General features: G+C 37.3%; 1 protein-coding gene across 1 annotated transcript in view; it reads right to left on the bottom strand.

The window, feature by feature from the left end:
* The window catches only part of yeats2 (YEATS domain containing 2), a 42,285-nt gene that overhangs the window by 5,559 nt on the left and 11,018 nt on the right, over positions 1 to 25,708 (bottom strand). Inside the window, exons 7-26 of the mRNA XM_016492074.1 lie at positions 23,780 to 23,941; positions 22,455 to 22,566; positions 21,929 to 21,973; positions 20,614 to 20,821; positions 20,086 to 20,310; positions 18,441 to 18,602; positions 15,519 to 15,613; positions 12,179 to 12,361; positions 10,560 to 10,800; positions 9,334 to 9,495; positions 9,121 to 9,239; positions 8,728 to 8,874; positions 6,966 to 7,148; positions 6,391 to 6,727; positions 5,569 to 5,703; positions 3,537 to 3,617; positions 3,239 to 3,416; positions 2,610 to 2,686; positions 2,100 to 2,179; positions 1,810 to 2,011 (exon numbers count right to left, since the gene is read on the bottom strand). Of these exons, the coding sequence (XP_016347560.1) occupies positions 1,810 to 2,011; positions 2,100 to 2,179; positions 2,610 to 2,686; positions 3,239 to 3,416; positions 3,537 to 3,617; positions 5,569 to 5,703; positions 6,391 to 6,727; positions 6,966 to 7,148; positions 8,728 to 8,874; positions 9,121 to 9,239; positions 9,334 to 9,495; positions 10,560 to 10,800; positions 12,179 to 12,361; positions 15,519 to 15,613; positions 18,441 to 18,602; positions 20,086 to 20,310; positions 20,614 to 20,821; positions 21,929 to 21,973; positions 22,455 to 22,566; positions 23,780 to 23,941 (3,134 nt within the window). The remainder of the gene's footprint in view (positions 1 to 1,809; positions 2,012 to 2,099; positions 2,180 to 2,609; positions 2,687 to 3,238; positions 3,417 to 3,536; positions 3,618 to 5,568; positions 5,704 to 6,390; positions 6,728 to 6,965; positions 7,149 to 8,727; positions 8,875 to 9,120; positions 9,240 to 9,333; positions 9,496 to 10,559; positions 10,801 to 12,178; positions 12,362 to 15,518; positions 15,614 to 18,440; positions 18,603 to 20,085; positions 20,311 to 20,613; positions 20,822 to 21,928; positions 21,974 to 22,454; positions 22,567 to 23,779; positions 23,942 to 25,708) is intronic.

Below are 25,708 nucleotides of genomic sequence, written 5' to 3'. Positions count from 1 at the left end.
ACACACACACACACACACACACACTCACACACACACACAAAAACACGTGTTAGTGTAAAACAGCACACAACTCCTCACAAGCAGGAAGCAGAGCTTCACAAACCTACCAAAAACAAATAATAGTTTTGTTCTACACTATGGCTCTGTTCCAAACACTATTATTATTATTAATAAAAATAGTTTGTGTTTTGCCTAATCATTATTAGAATTAAATATTATTTTTTATCATTTTTATTATTATTAACAGTAGTTTGTATTTTGTCTAATAACTAGTATAATATCATTATTGGTTTATTTAGTGCCTAATAATTAATCAATTAATATTATTATTTAATAGTAGTTAATAATAATTATAATTAAACTTGAAACTATAAAACTTTACTCATTTAGTTATAATTATTAGTCTTAACACAAGCTTAATAATAATAATAACAACAATTTATAAAGTGCCTAATAATTATTATAATTGATTTATTATTTTTAATAGTTTGTATAGTGCCTTTTATAAACCTACACTGAACAACACAAAAAAGCAAACCAAGAAAGCGCATAAATCGAGGCAGAAGACAATAAGGAAGGCAGGAGAAAACAGTACAACAAACAAGACTCCCTAGTGGACTTCCTCACTGCCTATGGTCTACACTGGATATTTTCTAAGGCAGCATGCTAACCGAAAATAAACCTCATTAGTGACATTCATAAACAACTAGGGCTGGGCGATATGACGATATTATCGTATATCGATGATGTCTTGTAAGTATCGCGATGTCGATGTCAACAGTCAGGAAGCAGACGATTATCGACATTATCGGGAAAAAATGACAAATGATAAACCTAGTAAGTTGCAAAAAAATTTTTACATAGCCCCATAGTCAGACTGAATCACTTTTGTAACCTCAGTTTATATTTTATTTGCCTGTTGTTCGGCGCTGACTACTGTACTGGCAACGTGCATCTGTGTATGTGATTATTTTGGAGATGAATTCCAATATAATTTATTCTTATTTAGGGTATAGGACTATTCTAAGTGGAGGTGGGGCTTAGGTAGAGGATATTATCAGATATCGCGATATTTTTAAAGGCGATTATCGATAAGATATTTTTGACATATCGCCCAGCCCTATGAACAACATCTCCATTAGTGGTCACTCATTAAAACAAATACCGTAGATCACTGACACTGACAAGCTACGCAAAATCGCGTTCATAATCGGCGTTAAAATTGCGTTGCTTGTCAGTGATCTATGGCTCTGTGTAGTAAATGCCGCTCCATCTGAACGCACGTGCTGGAGATTTACTACTAATCACAGAACCGGCTTTACTAATGAGATGCGCATGAAAATCGCATTCGATTATTTGCACACCCCTTCGCTGAGGTGCACTAATGTCTCAGTCAATATCAACGGAGTATGACATCAGCACTTAGCTGAGCTAATGTCGCAACACTCTATTGTGCTAACAGCTAAGCCTTATCCATGAAATCTATGATGCCTTAAAATGCTGTCTAGGTAGGAAACACCATAGGGATCGAAGCAGAGCTGATGTTGAATTTCAGCTGCTTATGCCCAAGTTGAATTCATGCCCAACTCTGAATACTTATTATCTCATAATTTTACAGACTAATGCACCATCACTGGAGACTAGAGAGAGAGAGAGAACGCTACTGCATTGTCTGTGCCAAGTCTTGTGTAAGTCAAAGTTCTGGATAGCTGAGAGAGACACACACACACACACACACACACACACACACACACACACAAACCACATTGGACACAAGCATGTGTGCTGTTACATAAACTACACTCTCACCGGGTTCACTGTCGATCTGTGTGAGTATGTCCTCGATGGAGTCCTCCTCTGTGCGCTGAGGTTCAGGGTCAGGGGGTGTGTAACCACGGAGACGGCACCAGCGAAGCACCTCTTTGGTTCTGGGTGGAGTGAGGGCCTGAAGCCGAGGGGTCCTCTCTAACAGATCAGCACACACACGGCGCACAGCCACTGCTCGTTGCAACTACACAGAGAGAAAGAAAGTAAACGAACACAATCCAACAGAGCTTACAGATGCACTCAGACTAGATGAAACACAAACACTCCTGTACCTCTGCAGCTCTGCGTTTGCCAATGTTCCATGAGTAGTACTGATCCACAGAGGTGGCACAGAACGGATGAGAGTCCTCATCTACAAAGAACACAACAACTTTGATTGGTTTGGTAAAATTAACTCTTTTTATGCAGACTAAATGATTGGAGACAATCAATTGTTTTCAACATTGATAATAATAACAAATGTTTATTGAGTACCAAATCAGCCGATTAGAGTGATTTCTGAAGGATCATGTGACACTGAATACTGCAGTAACGGCTGTTGAAAATTCAGCTTTGCCATCACAGGAATAAAATACATTTTAAAATATATTAAAATAGAAAACTTATTTTAAGTGATAATTCACAATATTACTGTATTTTTGATCAAATAAATGCCTCTGTGAGGATAAGAGACTTAAAATATAAAAATTTCTAAGCATTTTTCAAAACTAAGCATTTAGAAAATAGTTATGATTTTTTTTATTTCATGCCGATTTTAAAGTCTGTGAAGCTGTCAAACTTACTTTTCTCAGGGACAATCAGGGGGAATTTCTTCACTATAGCCGTCAGAAGTTGTGTCATGTTCTCGATATGCTCCGTACTGAGAGAGATTGACAATTTTTTCAAAATATGTACACAAATATTACAAGCTTTCAACAAAAAGATTGAATTTCCGTCACTAATATTGAGCAGCAGTGGTGCTCCACAGCAACACATTTATTTTTATCTTAGTTGTGAGTTTGCAGACTAGATTGAATCTGATGATAAAAACCAGACCACTACAAAATAAAATAAATAAATATGAGTCTGAATTGGTTAGAAAAATTGCTCTCACTTAGAATTGATCAGAGTGATTAATGAATGTCTATTTATTCACTCAAGAAACTGCAAGTCTGCATTACTTTTGTCAAAATCCAACTCAAAATGTCATGAGAATTACATCAGCATTAACTCAATTAAGTGTCAGGAGAATTACATCAGTATTATTACTGACTAGGTGTTACTATAGCAACACACAATTAAAAAAATTCAAAATTGTGAATGTGCATGTCTGTGGGTGTCGATGCCCCTCTGCTGAAATAGAATCCTTAGGGAAAAACTGACATTCAGACAGATCAGGACTGAGAGACACAATTGTGTGTCTAGCTCTTACTTGATAAGTTCATGCGTTGTAGATTCTATGCCCTGTTCGACTTTAATAGTCGCAGCTGCATCTGTGGATGTGGGGGTTGTTGGCAGGGGACCAGAGGTGGGTGCTGTAGAGGCTGGGGCAGATGTTTGGGGTATTGGAGTCGTACAAGTGGAGCTAACCAAACCAGGTTCAGTTTTAACTATGTAAAGACACAAACACAACAGAGGTAAAGAAAAAGTTTGGATGGTTATACACATTACTCCTTGACATTATATCTACTGTATGTGTGTGTGTGTGTATATGTGTGCGCATGTCTCACCTTGAGCTACAGGTGTGGATGCTGAGGAAGCAGCTCCACCTGTGTTGCTGCCAGATGCACCTTTAGCACCAGACTGCATGACTGCAACATACGTTTTTTTATTGATCAAAAGAGACAGTAAAGACATTTATAACATAACAAAAAATTTTTTTTAAAATTGCTGTTCTTTTGAACTTTCTATTCATAAAAAAAAGCACCAAATCAGCAAATTAGAATGATTTCTGAAGGATCATGCTGAAAATTCAGCTTTCAAGAACAGAAATAAAACTTTACTTTAAATAGTAATAGTATTTCGTAACCTTTCGTACCTTTGATCAAATAAATCAATTAAATGCAGCCTTGGAGAGCAAGGCTTGGAGAGCATAAGAGAAGTTATATAAGACAAATATTAAAAAATCTTACCAACCCCAAAACTTTGAACAGAAGTGTAAAGGCCTATATATATATTAGCTTGTGCATATTTTGTAAAGAATAACAATGCTTGCCACAATATATATTTATTAAAGACAAAATACATGACTGCTACAGAGAATGAAGGTAAGCACCTATCTTGTGGCAAGCATTGTTATTCTTTACAAAATATGCACAAGCTAAATTGTATGGTCAAAATTCAGTTTAATTAGGACCAATACCAATTTACTGCTAACTACACATCAACAGCGTCCTCTAGGGTACTTTGACTTTATTATTTATGGGCCACTATTAGACAAGCGATAATACAAAAGTATACATTAGTTTGCAGTATTAATCTATCATTCATTAGTAATCATCTGTTGCTTTGAATAAGGGCATCTGATAAAACGCATAAATGTAAAAATGTATAGATGTAACTACATCTGTTGCATGGCGACAATTATAAAGTGCCTATTGATAGAGATTTTGCTATATCATGGAATGTAAATATATCCTCACAGTATAGCATTACTGTTATTGACACGTTAGACTGATTAAATATGATTAAACTGATTAAATATGATATAAATGGGAAAATAAAGCACATATTTCATGTATATTTAATTTACACAGTGAAGGATGTTTTATTTTAATTTATAATTTTATTATTCAATTTCTATAGTATGTCTTACTTGAAACCTGCCTTTTGTACCAGGCTTATTTTATTGGTGTCCTTGTTTTATTGGTATGTTTAATGATAAAGATTAAATTAAAATAATTATATACTGTAATTTCTCAATGTGAAATAACATTTTGGTCATATTGCCGACCAATAGTGCTAATTTAGTAAAAAACACCTTTCAGCCATTTTTTTAATGTTCTGATTCATGTAGTTCCTGATGTTTCTCATAAATGTTAAGAGCACTCAAGTCTGCCATTTCTCAATTACTGAATCCTGTAATTTCTTTACATTCTTCCATACTTCCATCCATATCACTGACAACAGCTTGTTACTGGAAATGGCCTGTCTTGCTGCTTGGATGTTCAAGTACTGCACTCATTCAACAAACTAAACTGAGGCAGCTTCTGCTGCCATGGTGCTGCACAAATCAATCTAAAACAAAGCTAGCAACCAGGTAGAGAGAGCGCAAAATGAGAAAATGAAAACCATATCTGACAGGTAAGTGTCTCTGGAGCTCTGTTCACCTATTACTGTCATCACTGATGAATGCTGAACAAAAACAAACATCTCTGATAAATACAACCGGGCAGGCTCAACACGGCTCACAAAAAATATCAGTCCATGAAGGCTGGCAGAATTAGAACTCCTTAACAACCTGACACAGCCCATCATGACACACAACAGTGTCTTGCTTAAGATCACAATGGTGATAAATCATAAATCACCACTTGTAGAGACTCAAACCTACTTTTGGTTGCCAGCCAAGATCTATAACCACAAGGCACATCTATAGGTTTTGGAACAAAGCTTATGTATCAGAGCAGTTAACTGGAACATGAAATTGAAAATAAAAAAGTCTAACTTGACAATGTTACACAGATTCAAAGCCTTCAGGAAACTAGAGATCAGGAGTGTGAGTCAGGCTGTGTGGGTATCAGAGGAACAGGGTGCTGTTACCTTTGCCGACAGGCATCAAGATGGTCTGCAGCCCTGAGGACCCACTGCCCACACTGAGTTGCTTCAGCTGATTAGCTGGGATGGTCAGAACTGTCTGCTGGGAACTGGACTGAGCTGGGTGCAACTTCAACATACCTGCGAATGTAGAGAATCATGGTGACACCTGAACACCAAAATGTGGCCCAAAAAAAAAAAAAAAATCAACAAATGAAGCATTTCAAGCAATTAAATCAGAATATGGATGGACAGCTTGCATTATTCAAAAATATACATTGTAACATGGTTATTTAACATATAAACCATTTTTCATTACATTTTCCATGCACAAATCATGATAGTTACAGCGATATACATGATGTGTAACAAAAATTTGTCGTACCGCCCTAATTCATGTTAATAAAAATGTATTTCACTCTTGAAGCTAATGGACAGAGACCATTCAGCCACCAGATGGGAAAAAAGACATTTGTGATCCAATTTAAATGCCTGTGGGAGTCTGTGAGAGCTTTAGCTGTTTGTCATTTTAAAGGTGCGGTGACAGTAACAATGTTTTGGCAAAATTTCACAGGCCATTGTCTATTGTCAATAGTGTAGCAATGTATGAAGCACAGCTCATACAGAAGTCACTTTAAAACCAAGCAGCTTTCTGTTGGTCAATGTGGTAAATTTGCATGACTAACTTGAACCCATTGTGAAATCGGTGAGGGGAAATCTTTCACCTTCATATGAAATTCCAGACTGTGTGCGCGAAAGGTGTGATCATACCTTTAAAAAAAAAAAAGTTAAACAAGGGGCAACTCTGGACAGCAGAAGACTGGCTACCTGAGATGGTGGCAGCAGTTTTCCCACTGACTGTTCCTCCACCAATCAGTGATGCTGCAGTGAGCAGTGAGGGGCTTGAGCTTTTGGACCCGCCCACTACAGACGACCCCACCCCCTTCGACAGGCTAATGAGAGGCATGTTGACGCTCTTGGCGACTGTGACTACGGTACCGGTGCCAGAGGCAGAACTCTTTACTGTGCTGGCGGCAGAGCTGGCACTCTTGGCCTCACTGATCACTGCAGCTTGTTTGGCAGCTACAAGCACAGGGTGCTGCGGTGGCGCTTTAGCCGTCTGAGGGAACGGCTGAGAGGACGATCCTCCAGTGGCTTCTGCTGACTGTAGGGGGAAAAACATTAGAGGGGCTATAAATAGACAAAGTGACTTCAATATATCAACTTTGTAATGGAAGCACAACACAATGAGTTTTCAGCATGAACATTTTTTGTCTCAATTGAAAGTTGAAGTCAATGACCTAATCATGGAATGTGGTTTTAGACCAATAAGACTTTGGTAGGGACAGAGCTACACTTCTTGATTAGACAATGTAGAACACACAGACAGGTAAATCTCTTGCCTGTTGAGAGGTGGGTGTGGCACTGGGTGTGGATGGGGTTGAGCTTGTGGCAGTGATGACACCTCCCGTCATTCTCAGGGTGGTTGTGCCGGGTTTGCTCAGGTGACTTGCTGCGGCAGCTGTTACCATCTTCACTGAGCCATCTGACAGCTTCACCTGAGAACCTTGAGACCCACCCACCACCTGTCAATCAAATATTAAAAGAAAGAAGTTGAAAAACCCAAATCCAACAATCTGAGAAATTTGTTATTCCTACCAGAGGGTCTGTTCTTTACAGTTCTAAATAAAACTGTCAGCCTTAAAATCACATGAAAAGGTAAATAAGACACATTCTACTGAACAACTACAATCTAAAACAATGAGATTCTCCCAGAGTCTCTTTTTTACATTCTGTGTTTTTTGCAATAATGGACTTTAATATTCATGCCAATACAGCTTCACTGGACTTTAAAAAAAGAGAGAGAAAAAAAGACTGCGCTTATCTCCCTTACATAATAGCATATGCAGTGATCGAGCAAGTGATCGAGCAAGAAGTCTTTAACTTGTCTTTCCTTCTAATGTTGCTTCTCTCTTGCTCTTAAGCTCACAGCAAATACCCTCAATCAAACAACTACTCCACCATGACCACCAGAGTACTGAAGTAGATCAGGCACTAATCGATATGTATGGTCATCTTACTGCATGCAAACAATCTCTAGCAGGTCTAATGCACCAGAGGAAGAGGTTTGATTTAGTCTCACCTGTGCTGAGCGGGGGATAACGAGAAATAAAACAAAAAACTATCGAGCAGAAATCATGGTGCCCTATGTGCTCCACTTTATGATGAGAATTATGAGGGTATGATTCAAATGGATAATTAAGCAACAAGAAGAAAGGTAGTAAGAGAAGGAAGGAAGGAAGGAAGGAAGGAAGAGAGGCCCATGAGTGTATGTTTACAGGTTGAATTACAGCTCAAATGTCAGCTGCAGGCATACTCATTATCCTCTATCTTATAATCAGGACACACACACATGCAGAAAGGGCTCTAGAGAGTGTAAGTTCTTCAGAAGAGGCGTTGTGTAACAATAATGAAAGTGCAGCAAGTGAAAGAAAGAAAAGGAGAGATAAAGCAAGATCAAAGAGAGAGAGAGAGAGAGAGAGAGAGACAGAGAGAGACAGAGAGAAAGAAATCGATGACAAAGAGGGAGGAAATAATGGCAAACCCCTGAACACTTTTGCTTTTATACAGTAGCTAAATGGATCTCACTCCTTCTGAGTCACTGAGTTTGAGTGTGTGCATTTTAACATTTTATTTCTATATTTTATTGAAGCTAACTCATTAAATACAGATGTCTGTTTTAGCAAGAGAAATTAATTTGTTGCTGAATACATCTCTGCTGCATTTTAACAAATTACATTTTACAAGAATTGTGAGCTTGTATTCTGAATGTAATTAAAAGTTAAAGGGGTCAGGTACTGCAAAATAAAGACAAAACATCTTTCATCTGCATTATCTGCACCTAAAATTAAACCTACAGCATGACTTAAACACCTGCTATCCAATCCAATAAGCTTAATCTATATAAGAAAACAATATCATTTTAATATAAATCATTATAATATTCTAATGTATATAATATTAATAATACATACTGTAATATAATATATATATATATATATACATTTATTATATCAACTAATAATGTATAAATAATACATTATAGTACCCTGTAGCTATATAACTATATACAGCAGAGGGGGAAGTAGAGGTGTTGTTAAATCCTTTGTTACACACCTGAGCCAAAATGGCTGCCTTCTGACCGGCTGTGACCCGAATGGCCTGCTGGGTACTGGATGCAGGACTTGATGCCACGTGACTACCAGAGGTCTGTTTCCCAGAGCCCCCTGGCTGGCCAACCAAGAACGTGCCCTGAAAAGATTGATAATGACTTTGTCAACATAACCCAAACTGACAGAAAAAGGCTTCTGGGATGTGTGTCTTTGACTGGACATTGCTTTAGACAACAAAATCACACACTGAGCTCAACATATTAAACAGAGGTCATTCAAATGGTGTTAGTTAGTAACTAAACAACTAGTATGTCATGATCAATTCTACAGAGTTTAATGTGTGTCAAAATCTTAATTTTAAATGATTTACAGAAAAGAATATCACCTGAGGAGTCTGTTTGAGGATGTAAGAAGTGTAGGATAAATTGGAAGGCAGGCTGCCAGACCCTGAGGACCCACTGGAGGACTTCGACCCTCCAGAACCAGAACTCTGAGACTGCTGGCCTAGAGACAGAGATAAATTTAGTTAGATGTTTATCTGAATACAGAAAGAGACAATGACAATGTTCCCAAAATCACATGATAGTGTGTGTCTGACCTGCGCTTTGTGAGGCTCTCAGAATAGCTCCCTGAGGGATCAGTAACAGTTTGCCTTTGCCCGATGGGTTCTTGCTGTTGGTGGTCAGGTAGAGCTTGGTTCCCGGAGGCAGATTGGCCAGGTTTGCCAAGTTATTTGCCGGTAGCTGTAGGGTGGCCATAACTAAATACAAAATGAAGACAAATCACCACAAAAACAATTATTACACAAAAGAGACACATATTATAGCAGCAAATAGTACAGTATCAGAGAATAAATGCTGAATATGGACAAAAAAAATTATCAGTTATCAGTGAATATCAATTTGACCTGTTCTGCACTTAAAGCTTCTGTATAGCTTAGAAAACATGAAACTGTATTAGCTACTTTCATGGTGTTTTGTCCTTAACAGCCCATGGCAGCTATACGTTTTCACTGTTTGGAGAAAAAGCAGTGTGAACACACTACCCTTCAAACGTATATTTTTGAAGAATTTAATCCTGTATTTGGATGCATTAAACTGATCAAAAGTTACAGTGAAGACATTTATATTACAAAAGGATTTCTATTTCAAATAAATGCTGTTCTTTTGAACTTCTTTTCACAAAAATATTAAGTAGTAGCACAAATGTTACTTGAACATCAAATCAGCATATTAGAATGATTTCTGAAAGATCAAGTGACAGTAGTAATGGCTAAAATAGACAACAGTTATATAAACTTGTAATACAACATTACTTTTTAACTGTATTTTTGTGCACTACTGTTAATGGTAGCATACATAATTTTGGCGTAATCTCTATTGACATAAGTGGACTCATAAGATGCAGAAAATGTGTACAACATGGACCTATACAGAACATACAGCAATACAGCTTCTATCGATTTCATATACCAATAACGGGCTTCCAATATGAATCCACATATGGGTATCTTTAAAATTAATCAAACTAATTCCTGTTTCCCTCTGTGGCGGCAGGGAGATACAAGTGTCTGACTGAGTAATGGGTGTTTCCTAATGGTTTAGTCAGCGTTGCGGGTACAGCCAGACACACTTAGATTAGTCCTGTGAAATTCCCCTCTTAGCACAACATCTGCTGATCAGCCTGACAAACACTTCTCCAAACACAAACAAATGCACAATCTTGTTCTTTCACCCCCCCTCTTTTTTTTTTTCAAAAGAAGACATGAATTAAATGGCTACCTTTATGGCATTATGATGGTAAAAAAAAATTGTGTACTCTGACCTCCACTCTTGCCACTTCCTCCAGACCCACTTGCTGCCTTGGTAACAGCATGCACCTGCTGTCCCGTGATGCCGCTTGCACCGCTGCCTCCTCCACTGACGATTGCCTTAGCGATGCCCTGTGCCACCACTTGCTTTTGGCCCACAACCTTGGACACAGAGGGGCTGGACTTAGCAACCAAGATCTGCCCGCTGCTCATGGAGACCTGTTTGACAGCAGAGCCCAGTGGAATCCCCAACACCTACACACACACAATCTGTTACTCTGCAACTGGAAATACTTGTAAATTGCACAACTGAGCTATCATAAATCAATAAATGAAAAACTTTTGGTGTCCTTTTGGTACAAAATGCAGTTTTATAAAATATTTACTCACCATCTTTCTTCTACTCATATTTTTTAAAACTAAGTATAATCAAACAGTTAAGTACACTACTGTTCAAAAGTTTTGGGTAAGTATAGTTTTTGCTCATCAAAATAGATATTTGATCAAAAATAGAGAAAAAGTAATATTGTGGAATATTATTAAAATAACTGTTTTCTATATTCATATATTTTAAAATATATTGTATTCCTGTGTGAAACAAAGCTGAATTTTCAGCAGCATTACTCCAGTCTTCAGTGTCACATGATCCTTCAGAAATCATTCTAATATGCTGATTTTATGCTCAAGAAACATTTCTTATTATTATCAACGTAAAAACAGTTGTGCTGCTTAATATTTTGTGGAAACAATGATACATTTTTCAAGAATTTTCGATTAATAGAAAGAACAGCATTTACCTGAAATATAAATCTTTTGTAACATTATAAATGTCTTTACTGTGACTTTTAATCAATTTTGCTCATCCTTGCTGAATAAAATCTTATAGACTCCAAACTTTTAAACAGTAGTAGTATATGTTATCTATTAAGTCTTATTTCAATATGAGAAAAGGTTCATTCACGCCTCTACAGTAATGTTGATTAGTGGTTACACCTTTAAGGATCTGGACACTTTTAACTATAAATGGGCCCGATCAAGTAAATTTATCTTTAAAATATATATATAATATTTATACAAATCAAAGAAAATGGCTTGACTTAAAACCCAGAGATCTAATGAGTAATATAAAAAAAATATGCAATAAATGTGCTCAAGACTCTACTGTAATGTCAGGGAGTTAAGACGTCTTTTTTGTGCAGAATGACTCTAAACAGGATGTCTGAATGACTTTGACTCTCAGGTGCTAAAAATGGCCGCAGTAAAGAGATGAGTACGAGGTCCACAGAGACACAATGACCTGAGATATGTTTAGACTGCATGACCACAGTGCACTCCAGCTTCAAAAACTCTCTCAGACAGGACGGCCTGCATTGAGGGATGAAACTATAGAAATAAAGAACTGAAGTATGGAACTAGCTCGACATAATTTTTTGGACATCATAAGAGCATCTGAACAATCTTTGAGCCACGATGCCCAAATGTTTAGGTAAGCAGCTCACTAGGTACTGAAACACAGGCAATGAACATTATATGATTGGTGTAGAAACACTTAAATTATAAAACGTTAATAGTCAAAATGAACATTACCATAATGATGAACAAAACAAAACAAACAAAAAGCATTCATAAAAACCTTGCTGGGTGTGGCACTTCCTCCAGTCCCCATCCCACTCTGTTTCTGCGGTGACATGGCTATCATGTGACCGCCCTTCACTGTCACATACTGCGGTTGCTGCTGGGATGTTGCTGTGGAGACGACCTGTTGCTGTGGTGATGGCTGGGTGGGCACCTCTCCTGGTTCTTGCTTTATTATAACCTTAAGACAGACAGACAGAATTTTTATTACTCTGTGCTTGTCATATTACTTCGAGATGTGCACTGAAAAGCCATCAGTTTGATTCACGGTTCAATTTCAATGATATTTTCAGAGATATTGGATGTGTGATCCAATCCAAAGTTAATTTAGTGAATCACACATTCCCTTGAGTAAGATAAACACATGCTTCTCTGAGGGAAAGGCTGAACATCGAGATGAACTCAGTGAACTTAACTTCCTGCCAGTAGCACACAGCAAAATGCTCACTTTGACAAACTTCATCAAACAAAACACCCCATATTCTCAACATCACTGTCATATCTCTCATATAAACAACACTCTTAATCTGAATTTAAAATCAAATGTTGTTCCTTTAGAAACTACAGTGCAAAAAAAAAAAAAAAAGATTTGATACAGCTACTTATTCTTTACCCTTCAACCGGGAGATTGATTGACAGGCAATCTGACCAATCATAACGCTGAATCGGTTTTGTCCGACAAACAAACCAGACAGGAGGAGAGTAGATTAATGTGGGTAAAAAAAAATGTTGGGTACTGACGTCTTTCCGCGACTGAAACAAGATACCTTCTGATGTTCATTCATGTTTATTTTGTGCTATAACTAGTAAAGAGGAAGAGAGAGACGATTCGTTCATGTGCTGCTTGAACTGAGGAGCTACAGTGAACTGTCACAACACATTAAAGAGCCACCAAATGGCATTTATTGTCTGAATTTCTTAAAAAAAAGGCAAAATTTGAATGCTGACACTTTTTTTTCATACAAAAAGTAACCTGCTCTGTCTGTCGGGGCGTTGTCTGTGTCCTCTTTGCTCTGCAATGTATTTTTCACTGCGTGAAAACATACTGTATGTTGCATGAGAGTGGCATGGCTTGTTGGACATAGCAACAGTAACTAAGAGGGGTGGGTCTTTGTGAAGGGTCAATTAATTACATGATGTGGCGATTAATCAACCTAATTAATTGCAAAATAAATTTGCCTGTGAAAATACCCCCAAAAGATAACTGAAAGCCATTATTTTGTTCAATGAGAAAAATATCAAATAGATATTACAAAAAGTAGCTTTATAAAGAAATATTTGATTTGATTCAACATAAAATTTGTATAGTTCTGTACACTGTTCATTTTCTTAAACCTCATGTGGTGCATCCTGGGATGCTTTTTAAACAGTAACACAGTACTGTATTAATATATTATCACATACATCCATGTGATGGAATAGTTTAAGAAATTCATATATAGGCACAATTTATATTTACAAAACAAATTTTAAGATTAAGACTAATTGTAAAATTAAGCAAACTACTGTCCAAAAAAGATTAAGAAATTAATTTTATTTTACTCAGCAAAGCAGGATTTAATTGATCAATGGTGACAGTAAAGACTTTTAAAAATATTGAACAGCACAACTGTTTTCAACACTGATAATAATAAGAAATGTTTCTTAAGAACTAAATCAGCATATTAGAATGATTTCTGAAGAATCATGTGACACTGAACACTGGAGTAAAGATGCTGAAAATTCAGTTTTGCCATCACAGGAATAAATTAAATTGTACGAATATTTCACAATATGCTGTTTTTACTGTATTTTTTTTCATCAAATAAATGCAGTCTTGGCGAGAAGGGACTTCTTTCAAAAATCTTACTGACCCCAAACACAAAGCACAAATTATTTTTGACTATTCTGAAGTAGGGATGTAACGGATGAAAATTTCTTATCACGGTTATAGTGACCAAAATGATCACAGTTATCGGTATTATCACGGTATTGTTAAAATGTGCTGGAAATGTTCAAAAAGCACTGACACATTTCACCAAGTTTTACATTTAAAATCAACAAACAACAAATAAAATGAGTTTTTGTTGCATAATCAGCATGAAACCCATCCATCGTTTCCTCAATATATTCGCGTCATTTTGCTGCACGCAGCTTCGCGCTCCTGACGCGGCGAGTATAAACAAGGCTCTACACTCGAAGAGCTGCGCATGAGTTAAACAATGCGGTGTTCGCGCCAGTGCGACCGCACACAAAATTTAGTCGCACCGGCAGAAAAAATTATCGCAAAATGCGCCCATTTGGTCACACTGGAGCCCTGTGCAGTACAGTATTTATTTATCCTCAGTTGTTCAAATCGCAATAATCGAATACAGTTATAGTGATAATTAAAATATGAAACGGTAATACTAACCGTGGGGTATTTTATCACGATTTATCATCAAACCGGTAATCGTTACATCCCTATTCTGAAGAAACATCTGTGAGCCATTCCCACTGCATGTCCACGCATAAAAGTGTGTGTGTGTGTGTGTGTGTGTGTTCTGGGAATACTCCAGTCCTCTGCACAGCTTGCGCAAAAGCAGCAGCATCATGCCACAGATAGATGTCCCATTTTAAACCTTCACATACACACACAGCTGCTGCAGACCTCTTACTGCACCACCTGGCAGTAACTATTAATAACTACCGGTGATAATTTAGCCCGCAGTGTCCAGAAAACATTGAAACACCCTCAAAGAATAACCCAGATAGAGAGAGATCATCACCTAATTTGAGTCGGTTTTTCTTAAGTTCAACAGAAGGACAGACAACCTCTTACTGCTGTAAGTGTCGGTATGAATATGATTCAGTCAAACATTATCTTTTCACTTTATAAATAAATATAAAGAACAGCAGAACCCATATTAATATAGCTCTATAGAACAATGACAGACAAATGAATCCCTATTTAGGGATGCCTTCCTCTTACAAGCTCCATTACAGTGTGGCTACTGATTCATCATGCTAATCTGCCTGAAGGGGAACTGATAGTGCCACATTGTTTTCAACAGCCTACATCTGTATTTTTCAATTATGGGTGATTTCACTCACAATACCCACATAATTTCTACTGATATTTTTTTCTCATCAACCCACACCTCACTTCAGTTGCCTTGTAGGAGCAAGAGAGAGATGCTCACCACTTTAATGGACTGCTAAAGGGAAGCAAAGCACATTTACCAGTAGGTAAATTCTTCTTCACAAGTCCTGAACACATGGCTGGACTTGAGCAGCAAGAACCCAAACTGCAATCAAATGTGGTTTGCACTGAATAAATCCATTCACAGAGAGAGAAACATATACTCTATCAGTCTCACCTTGACTCCAGAGGACAGGAAGCTGCTGGTGTGAACTTTAGGAGCAGGTGATCGAGCACCATGGGCTGTGCTGCTCTGCTTAGCCGACGGACTGCCTTAGATCAACACATGAAAACAGCAGATATAACAAATATGTATGACACTTCATCTGACAAACAACCAATTCCTAATGCAAGTGTTTTTTCCGTATTGTGATGTACATATGAGTGAAATGGATTTTCACTCATATGTACATCAGCTTAACTGAGCTTAACGTGATGTCTGACATACACCACCAGAGAGAGGTCAGTTGGAAGATGAGGTTATGCCATTTTGAAATTAAAATCGAAACATTCATGCATCAATTGTTCACAACAAGATCAATAACATGCATTTAGAAAATTTAATTTCTATTTAATTCCAACTTCAAGACCTATTCAAACAATTACTGCAGCTCAACAAAATCAAAAACAAACAACCAAACAGAATGCATTTCTATGGACCCCTTCCACAAGCATAAAAAGAGTGTTTTCTTTTACATTTGCTCAGTGATTTTTTTTGTATGTGTCAATATATCATGAGTCTGTGTCACAGAGCTTTTTGCTCTTACACGGGTTTAAGACTTTTTTTTCAGAGGCTGACGGAAATTTAAAACAAAATTTCAACAAAGATTTGCATCATTTTGGCACAGAGGTTTTCTATCTGCATCTTTGTGTACAATGGAATAGTTACTCTGCAGCTCATTGTTTAACCTAAATGTGTTAAGACTGCAGCTCTGCTCTTCCATGCTCAATTTCTCCAGTATATCTGTGTGAACTGACAAAACAAGGAGTTTATTTACTCCAAATCTCATAATGCACCATCCCCCAGGATGGTTGGCATGCAGCTTCTTCTCCAGATTCACAGCCTGATTTTCACAAGCACTGTTCTCCAGTAACACAAAGACAGAGAGAGATCTTAGAGCTCAAGACAAGCATACAGTCATTTTCCGAAGCTGCTCTGACACTCCGAGACTTAAAGTCAAATTAATTTCCATTCAAATAGGAAAAGGAATTAAAATGACTAAAGTTGTCATAACATACCGTTATTTCAAAGAAATAATTTTTTCATTTCTATGAGGTGATTTTTATTTGTATAACAAGTTCCCACAGACAACTGAATGAATCAGGACAGTGAAATAGCTTCACTCATCTTCATGTAATACAGATACATTTTCCCTGTAGGGAATCTTAATTGCTGGGCGATGCCTTAATAATTCATAAAAGCATGTAGCAGAATATTTATATGTTGCTGTTAGTTTTAACTCAAAGCAGCTGTTTCTAAAATGTCCAGTCTTCTTTAATGGCTCATTTTCATGCCGTTGTATGAATTCTGCAGAGGCCTTATCAGAACACAGCAGAGTCATAAGAGATTGGCTGTGTTTTAAAACTTAGTGAGCTGGATACAAAGACAGCATTTTTTTGCAATCAAAGATCCGCTCAAATCTTTGAATAAAATGTTTGAATCATGTGTCTTACTGTACCTAGATAGCATTTAGGGCATCAAAGGCTTGTTTTCAGTTTCAGCATCCAACCTGTAAACAGGATTTCTGCAAGTTTTAGAAGGTAAATTTAAACTTAGTTTAAGACCATTTTAAGACCAAGAAAAGAAAATACCTCTGCTTCCGACCACTAGAATATGGAAATTAATTTTAATGTACCTTCTGATCACACTGCAATGTTCCTCAGTATTTTTTTTTATCTTGTTTTTCAGTGCAAATGTCTTCAAATTATTCAAAATACATTTACTTGAGAAGTAAAATGACAGAAAATAATTGTTTCCTGTGAAACAGATCAAAATGAAGTGAGTTTATAATTAAAACAAGAACAAATATTTGCTAGTGTGCTCAGAAATCAACTTATATGAAAGGGAAACATTTTCATACCTCATTGACAGATATTTGTTCTTGTATTAAGCATAAACTCAATTTATTGTTTTCAATTTATCAGTTAATTTAGAAAATATATCTTTATTTATGAGTGTTTAGGTATTTGTACTGGGGAAAAAAAGTGTATTTTTTTGGTCATAATAAAATTATCTTAAGTGTCCTGCCAACATGTCAAGCGTTCTACATTTGACACAAATGCACTCATGATGCCCCATAATGCTGTCTACATAGACAGCCATTAGTTTTTGAAAACCAGCAACTTTCTAAAGCCCAAGAAAAAAAGACAATATGATTCCGGCAGTCATGGCACAGAAAATAGTGTTAAGTTTTAAGTAGTATTAGTATGTTTGTTTTTGTTTTGTTCGTCTCTAATAGTCACTATGTTGCTTTAGCACCACAGCACAGAGCTCTGACCACCCACCCACACACACACACACACACACACACACACACACATCTTCCCTGAGAGCATGTAGGTGTGTTTCTGTGAAGGCCTGTGCGTGTGTGTCGTAAAGATGTTAACAGAGGTGCCAGAATGCAGTTATAGGTGATACAGCATTTGAGAGAAGCACATCAGCTGTGCATCCATGGAGGTGGAATTTGTTCTTACACACACACACACAGTAATGTTACATTAACTGCATTCTCCACACACTCCTAAACTCTCAGTGATGTGGTCGCTATGGCAACCTGGTCTTATGATGGCCTGTAAACCCACAGCACGAGTCATGGGAAAGAGTGAAGCTCAGAGTGTAGAGTGTAGCTCAGAGTGAAGCTCCCCATGCACGATTTCTAAAAAAAAAAAAAAGTAATTTCACTGTCCTCCCTAAAACCAGAATGTTTCCGCAACAACAATAACAGTCAATCAGAACTTGTTCAATGTTGAAAATAAAGGAGATGAAATAGAAACCAAGAGACCAATACCTATTTGGACAAAACTCAGATCAGTGTGATTTATCGTGTGGTAAAAGCGACACATTGTTACTCTGTGTGTAGGGATGTGGGAGAGTATGTACCTGTAGCTGCAGATGTCGATGCAGCCATATTAATGACTTGCCCTGGTTTGTCCACGATAATGTAGGGGTTATTTATGACTGAGGGGCTGGACTTCATGTGCACTGGCGTGGATGATGATGTCCGGGGGAGAGGAGAGTGACTAGGGGTGGAGATAGGAGAGCCTGGAACACAAAAATTGTGTTTCTATGATTAAATTTACAGTGTGATCCTCATAAACTTCTCATCATGTTTCAGAGCCACACAGACTGCAAATCTGTAATGCTTTACAGAGCAGTTTCGCATCTTTACAATGGTCTTCTTTTCTTGTCTTATCTTTATACAGCAAGCCAGCTGAGTTTGATGATTGGAGTTTCCTTAAAATGGCAAACTCGAGACTGATTTACTGGCTTTAAACAATTTTTGAGTGTCAGAGTACAGCATTTTAAAGTGCCCCTATTATGCCTTTTCGAGATCTTATTCTGTTACGGCTCTACGTCACGAAGTAACACATTTGCATAATGTTTGCCCACGTTCTACGTCGCCAACTTGCCAGCCCACAAACAGTAAAATTTCCATGTGGTTAACATCATGTCGAGAAGACACTGTATCCTACGCTGTGAGAGTAAATTTGTTTTATCACATCTTAAAATTACCACAAACTTGTTAACACTTGACACTTACCACTGAGAAACGTCCTGCTCCAGTCATGCTTGCGAATCAGTCTCTTGTCGATCAGCCAGTTCAACCGTTTCATCATCAGACTCCGGCTCGAATTGGTAAGGTACAATCGATACCATCTTTTCTATGTATTGACAAGTCTCCAGGGCTGTCATTCCATCATGGCAATGGGCGTTTAGTTTCCGACACACGCTGTACGTGGTAGACCAATCCAGAGCCAATCTCTCTACGGCTGAGAAAACTAACGTGTTTTTTGACCTGGCATGCATGTAAACCTGTTTTAGGAGACTCATAAAACAATATTAGCAACCTTAAAAATGGCATAATAGGGGCACTTTAATAAGTCATTGGGAAACACAGTCATGTTTATGCAAGTTCATGCAAAACTGCAACAAGTCAAGTATTTTCCTAGATTTGTCAAAGTTTACGAGTTTCACAGCATCAAATCTTTGAAAGTTAGGCACTAGTAAGTAAACAAGATACAACTGGTAGTTTGGTAATTTTTTCATGCCAATCAGATGGCCTGCGAATATCCCTTGAAAATCTACTGCTTTTCTTTCAGTTGTTTTGGCAGTCATATGCTTTTTTGTGGACATATTCATACATTCAATATTCATTCTACCATAGTGAATAAGTGGTGGAACAGTTGCTTCACGACCAATTTGAAAGTTGAGTTTGGCTGTCACTAGGGGGCAAAACACGACAATCATACATAAATGTCAGAGATAGTGATATGGTGGCATAAGTGGGCGGTTCTTGTACAGAATAAGACCCAACGTGGACCAGACTTTATAAAGAGTAGGTCTGGCAAGGCAAGGTTAGGACATATCAGACGGAGTTCCTCTTAGATATGCTGTCACTCACTGACAGCAAATCTATAATGCATTATAGAGGAGTTTCACAACTTTCTGACATATATAGAGGATTTTACTGCTTGTATTTCAATTCTGCTCTTCTCCACCTTCTTTGTGCACCTGTGAGACTCACCAGACACAATCTTGCAGCTCATCGTGATCGGCTGGAATGATTTCCCAGGTGATTCAGCGGGACTGGGCACTTGCCCTTGTGGAATTATCTTACAGCTGGCCGTGATTGGCTGAAAGGCAGAGTTTCCGTGGGAACCAAGGGTGATTTTCTCAGTCCTATTTGACTGCGAATTTCGTTCAGAACATGAAGAACGCACTGACTCACTCTTGACAGTCACACCTGGAACTCAATTAAGAGGGACGACAATCAATTTCGTAATCAATAGATCTAACCAATAATTCATTTTTACACATTTAAGTTCATTTTCATGTGACTAGGGCAAGGAATATATAATGAAGGTCTAGTCTTGGACTGATACCGATTTTCAAAACACAGCTTCCACTGCTTATGCAATAAAGTGCAAACATCCTACTAATCCCCTTAATCAAAATAATCCCATTTTAAAGACACAGTAGGAGACTGCATAATTCTTTTGTGCTACTATGTGGCATCTTGTGAGATGGACAAGCATTTGTGTGTTTTGTCTACCTCTATCTGAGCTGGGCTGATCATCATGAGTGTGCTGAGAGGGAGAGGAGGGCCGCCGAGAGCCTTGGGCAGCTGTGGAGGAGGACGAACCAGACCCGCCCACAAACAGCAGATGAGAGGAAGATGATGATGATGATGATGATGATGAGGGGGCAGAGGGGATGAAGTCATCACCTAGTGAGATTCTGTGGAGCTCAACATCCACCACCTTTAGGAAATAAGAAATAAAGAGAGAAAAACTGGCATTTTAAAGATGAATCAAGATATATTTGACACTTGTAATAAACCTTGTCATCACAAAATCATTTTAGAACTATAAAATCCTGCACTTTATAACGCGTCCTGCTTGAAAAGCAATTTTCTGCTCCCCGAGTTCTGCAACTTAAAAGAAATCATCTTTTTCAGCATTTTATTTTTTCCTTCGAGTAAAAAATTTTATTTTCTACACACCTTGTTATACACATATTCTGGAAAATCAGTTACAGTGTTAAATTATGCTGTGGCGTCATGGTCAGAAACCAGATTTTATTTCCTTTTTTACTTTGCTACGAGTGAACAACAACAATAAATCTTCTTTTGACACTTTCACTCATAACTCTAGTTGTGCGCTTGCTGCCACCTTGAAGACTATGACATTTTCATCACTATATTCACAAGATTCAAGATTCAAGATTTTTATTTGTCACATACATGGTTATTCATATATAGAGAATATATGACCAGCAGTGAAATGTAAGTGAGTGAAGTCAGTGAAAGTCAGTGAAATCACAACTGAGACCATGACCTCTATTCCTTGCCCATTTAGGTAAGTGACATGTGCTCTTTCTTTAAGTTGATAACTGACAGACATACACAACATTCTTATTTTCTCAGAGGATTTACAGTCCCTTTAGCCTTTCAACCTGTTTTGATGTGCTAATTTGATTCTATATAAATGAGATGATCTTATGTAATTCTGCACATATGTGTACATGACCAAGAATCTGCAATTTTGTTTAATTTACTACCGTCTTCCTGAAACTATTTAACAAAACAGGTATTTACATATATCCCACAAGACAAAACAATATCTGAATTTACACAAATTATCCTGTTGTAAAGCTTATACACTGGTTCTTAATATAGCGTGTTGTCTCCTTGAGCAGTAATGTCTATTCATACCCTCTTTTTTTTTTTGATAGTTGTGCTTCTGCAGAGTAATACGTAATAAAAAGAAAACTAACTTTTTAGGATCTCTCATCTTAAAATAAAAAACCTAATTATGTAAACTTATAAAAAGTTTCATGTAAAGATTAAGATGCTCAGGGTGTCTTACCGTTTCAGCTCCCAAAGTCTGTAAACCTGTGTATGTTCTGTCAAGCTGAGGGAGAACAAATAAAAGATAAATAACAGAAACATTAAAGAGCACTCAACAGTCTTTGCTGCAGAGAATCTAAGAGGTTGATGGGTGGACGAAAATACTTTAATCTGCAAACTATTTTTTTTTCTTGACATCTCGATTAATCTTCATTTATTTTATCTTTGTTATTTTAATCTATAACAAAAGGGATTGCTGTGACAACAGATAAAGGAGAAAGGAAATAAATGCTTTTTAAAAGTGACCATTTCACCTTTAGACTCAGAGAATCCCACATAAAGGATGGATTCGTACAGACATATTCTATTATGCAAAATCTGCACACACACAAAATAAATGGAATCCTCTAAGTAAATTTCAAATAAATACTGTTTGAATATCCCATAAATAAATACAAAGATAAAGAGGGAGAAAAGGAAAGATGAAAAGGGCAACAAAAGGGTTCAAAGAGAGTGCGTATGCAAGCGGTCAGTAAGTCTCTGACCTTTAAGTGGTGGATGATGTCAATACGTTTGTTCCGTTGATCTTTAAAGTGAATCTGCATGCGGACAGGAAACTCTCCCCACCCTCGCCTGGTCAGGTGAAATGGTGGCTCACTAAACACACACACACACAAACAGAGTCTTTCTCTCTCAGCAGGCTGAACTTAACAAATGCACCACAGGGCTGCATATAGTCTATAGGCTGCATTTCTCAAAAGCATCCTGAGCTAAGTTGCTCGTAGAGACCATTGGTGGCAATGGTTCTACAATCTACTTAGATGCTTTTGAGAATTGCAGCCCAGAGCAAAATGAATCTTCACTAATAGGGAAAAAATGTAGTCAGTAGAGGTGTGCACAAATAGCTGAATATTCAAATATTTTATTATTCGAAAAATAAAAACACTATTCGAATTTTACTACGTGTTGCTTTGCAGGCCATAAATGCAGGGAATCCATGATTAATCCTAAGCACACAAACTAAAAGTCAGTTATAACTAAATGCACTGGGTGGTGCTGTGAAGCGTATTAACAAGTTGATTGTATTTGATCACAGAATGTCGTCGGCTGCCTCGTGAAGTTTGGAATTACTTTGATCAAAATGATCTTACTAAATGATCTCACAAAATGGAATTACTTTAGATCAAATGAATCAGTGAAACTGATGAATAATATCACCACCACAATGAGAAATCACATGAAATCCAAACCCCACTCGACTGAGGAAAGACAGCTGTCCATCATTGCATTCACGACTGCAGGTAAGCGCAGCTGTAGCCCGAGTGAGCCGAGAAGAGAGCTCATCTGACAGCGAAATGATCTTGAGACATATGCTTCCTTTAAGTTTCAGAGGCAGAGCTTTGTGTATAGGCCAATCAAGTGTATGTACGTTCTGTACTGTAATTGGCACAGTCTGCTTTATTTTTTTCCATTTGCTTTCCTTGAGCTTGATTGCTTTTGTTCTTTATATATATTTTTTGTTTACACAAATGCCTAATCATAAGCTTGTTCAGAAAGGGTGACAAAAAAAATGATGCCTTTTTCCTTTCTCTATCATTTAAATAAACAAATATTCAAATATGCGTTTTTTTATGAGCTCAAATATTCGAATACAATATTTTTTTTTAAAAAGACTTGGAAAATCTTTGGGGAAAAAATTACTTTTGTTTATCAAGGATGCATTAAGTATATCAAAAGTGAAAGTAAAGACTTAATGTTACAAAATAAAATATTTCAAATAAATGGTGTTCTTTTGAAAATTCTATTCATCAAAGAATCCTGAAAAAAAATATATCATAGTTATGCAGCACAACTGAAAGTAAACACACACCTGATTTCCACAAGGTCATTGGGCTTGTAGCTGGGGTGCAAGAAGAACCAGACCTTCTTCACAAAATGATCGATGCTGGGCTCTTTACGAGAACCTCGAACATACACCATCCATTTATGAGTGGACTGATCATTCTCCTCACGTTTATCAGGGGCAATATACCTGAAAGAGAGAGGAAACAACATCAGTCTAAAAATCTAATTCAAATCAATTTATAGTAGCACACACACATTCACTCATGCTGGGGAAGGTTTGCTGTTCATGACCCTGAGACAGAGAAAAAAGCCAATGTGAATCTCCCAGTAACTGTCAGAACAGCCATCTGTCCAGTTATATTTAAACATGTTAAACATATTGAAACTCTTAATGACACTCTTCTTCAAGATTCAGTAGGTAATAACATGGTAGCATTTTTGCTATGTATCCACTCAGTAACAGCACAGATAAAAGTTCAGTTTATTTGCACATGTTGTGAGTTTATTTTCAGCTCAGCATGCATTGTGTATTTTCAGCTACCTGCCTCAGTAATGTGATGTGTGCACTTCATTTTAAGTTTCTTGGGGAAAAAAGCATCTGTTTCAAAGATCTTTAGTATCTCTGCAGGCAGAAAAAAAATAAGCTTATATCATTGCTCATATGCAGACACACACACTTGTGTCTCTCTCACATGCTCTGAGTGGATTTTATGAGGTAAAGTAGACGAGGACTATGTGATAATGCAGAATAAATGAAGTTATATCTCTGCCTAGGGAAAACTAAAGCTTTGCTTTGTGCCATGTGAAAGTTTATTGGGTTTCGTAAAAATAATACTGAGATTTTCCAGAGAAAGTGATGCATTTAAAAATTAATACAAGCTCAGAGAAATAAATATTGTTTCTCATAAAACCATCTGTCCAAATAACAAACTGCTACCATTCATTCAGAAGCTATTTTTTCCCTTGTGACAGAGAAGCAAAAAACATGATAGTTTGAAAAATGTATTCAATCAAAAATGAAATTCTGTTATCATTTACTTGCCCACATGTCATTCTTCCTAAAAATTTATCGATCACACTTTTCCATGCAATTTTAACGAACGTAGCTCCTTACTATGGCTGCGCTAAATTCAAAGTCTTCAGAAGCCATACAATAGTTAAAAATAAAAAAAAACTTTTATTCATTGAAACCTCTGACATTGTATTTTGCCTTGGCATGTTCATGACAGATCTTTCTCTTTTTGTGTTCCACAGAAGAAAGTCAGTCATATAGTTTTAGAATTATATTAGGGTGACAAAAATAACAGAATGATGATGGAATTTTCATTTTTTGGTGAATTATCCCTTTGAGGTTGCAGAGCCGAGAATAAGTCATCCTACTCAAGGGCACACCAGTATTGTTCAGAGGAGCACAAACATCATTCAGCTTCCCAGAGGTGCTAAATCAAATCTCTCTAGTACAATAACAAAGATTTAGGCAAGAATGCCTCTAGTTGTTGGAATAAAGGTAATCTACACTACAAACAAATTATTAAATGTTCTCCAAATCACCCAGGGTTCACACTATGTGCGCAACAGACATCGTGCTAATATAGTAAAATTAAAGGGGTCATATGATGCGATTTTAATTTTTCCTTTCTCTTTGGAGTGTTACAAGCTCTTGGTGCATAAAGAAGATCTGTAAAGTTGCAAAGACTAAAGTCTCAAATCCAAAGAGATATTCTTTATAAAAGTTAAGTCAACCACGCCCTCCTTAAACGGCTCAATCTAACACGCCCCCACATGTCTACGTCACGATTTGGGAAGATTTGCATAACGCCGCCCAAATGTACACGTAAAGAAAGGCGGCGTAACTTTTATTCTCGCTGTTGCCGCCGCCATGTTGTGGAGACGCTGTGTGTTTCGTTGTGAAAGCGAAACTACTTTGTTTGGTCTTCCAAAAGAGGACGATATC

The sequence above is a fragment of the Sinocyclocheilus anshuiensis genome, unplaced genomic scaffold (genome assembly GCF_001515605.1).
Source record: "Sinocyclocheilus anshuiensis isolate Anshui unplaced genomic scaffold, SAMN03320099.WGS_v1.1 scaffold1155, whole genome shotgun sequence".
Taxonomy (NCBI): Eukaryota; Metazoa; Chordata; class Actinopteri; order Cypriniformes; family Cyprinidae; genus Sinocyclocheilus; species Sinocyclocheilus anshuiensis.
This window is presented reverse-complemented; position numbering and strand designations above follow the sequence as displayed.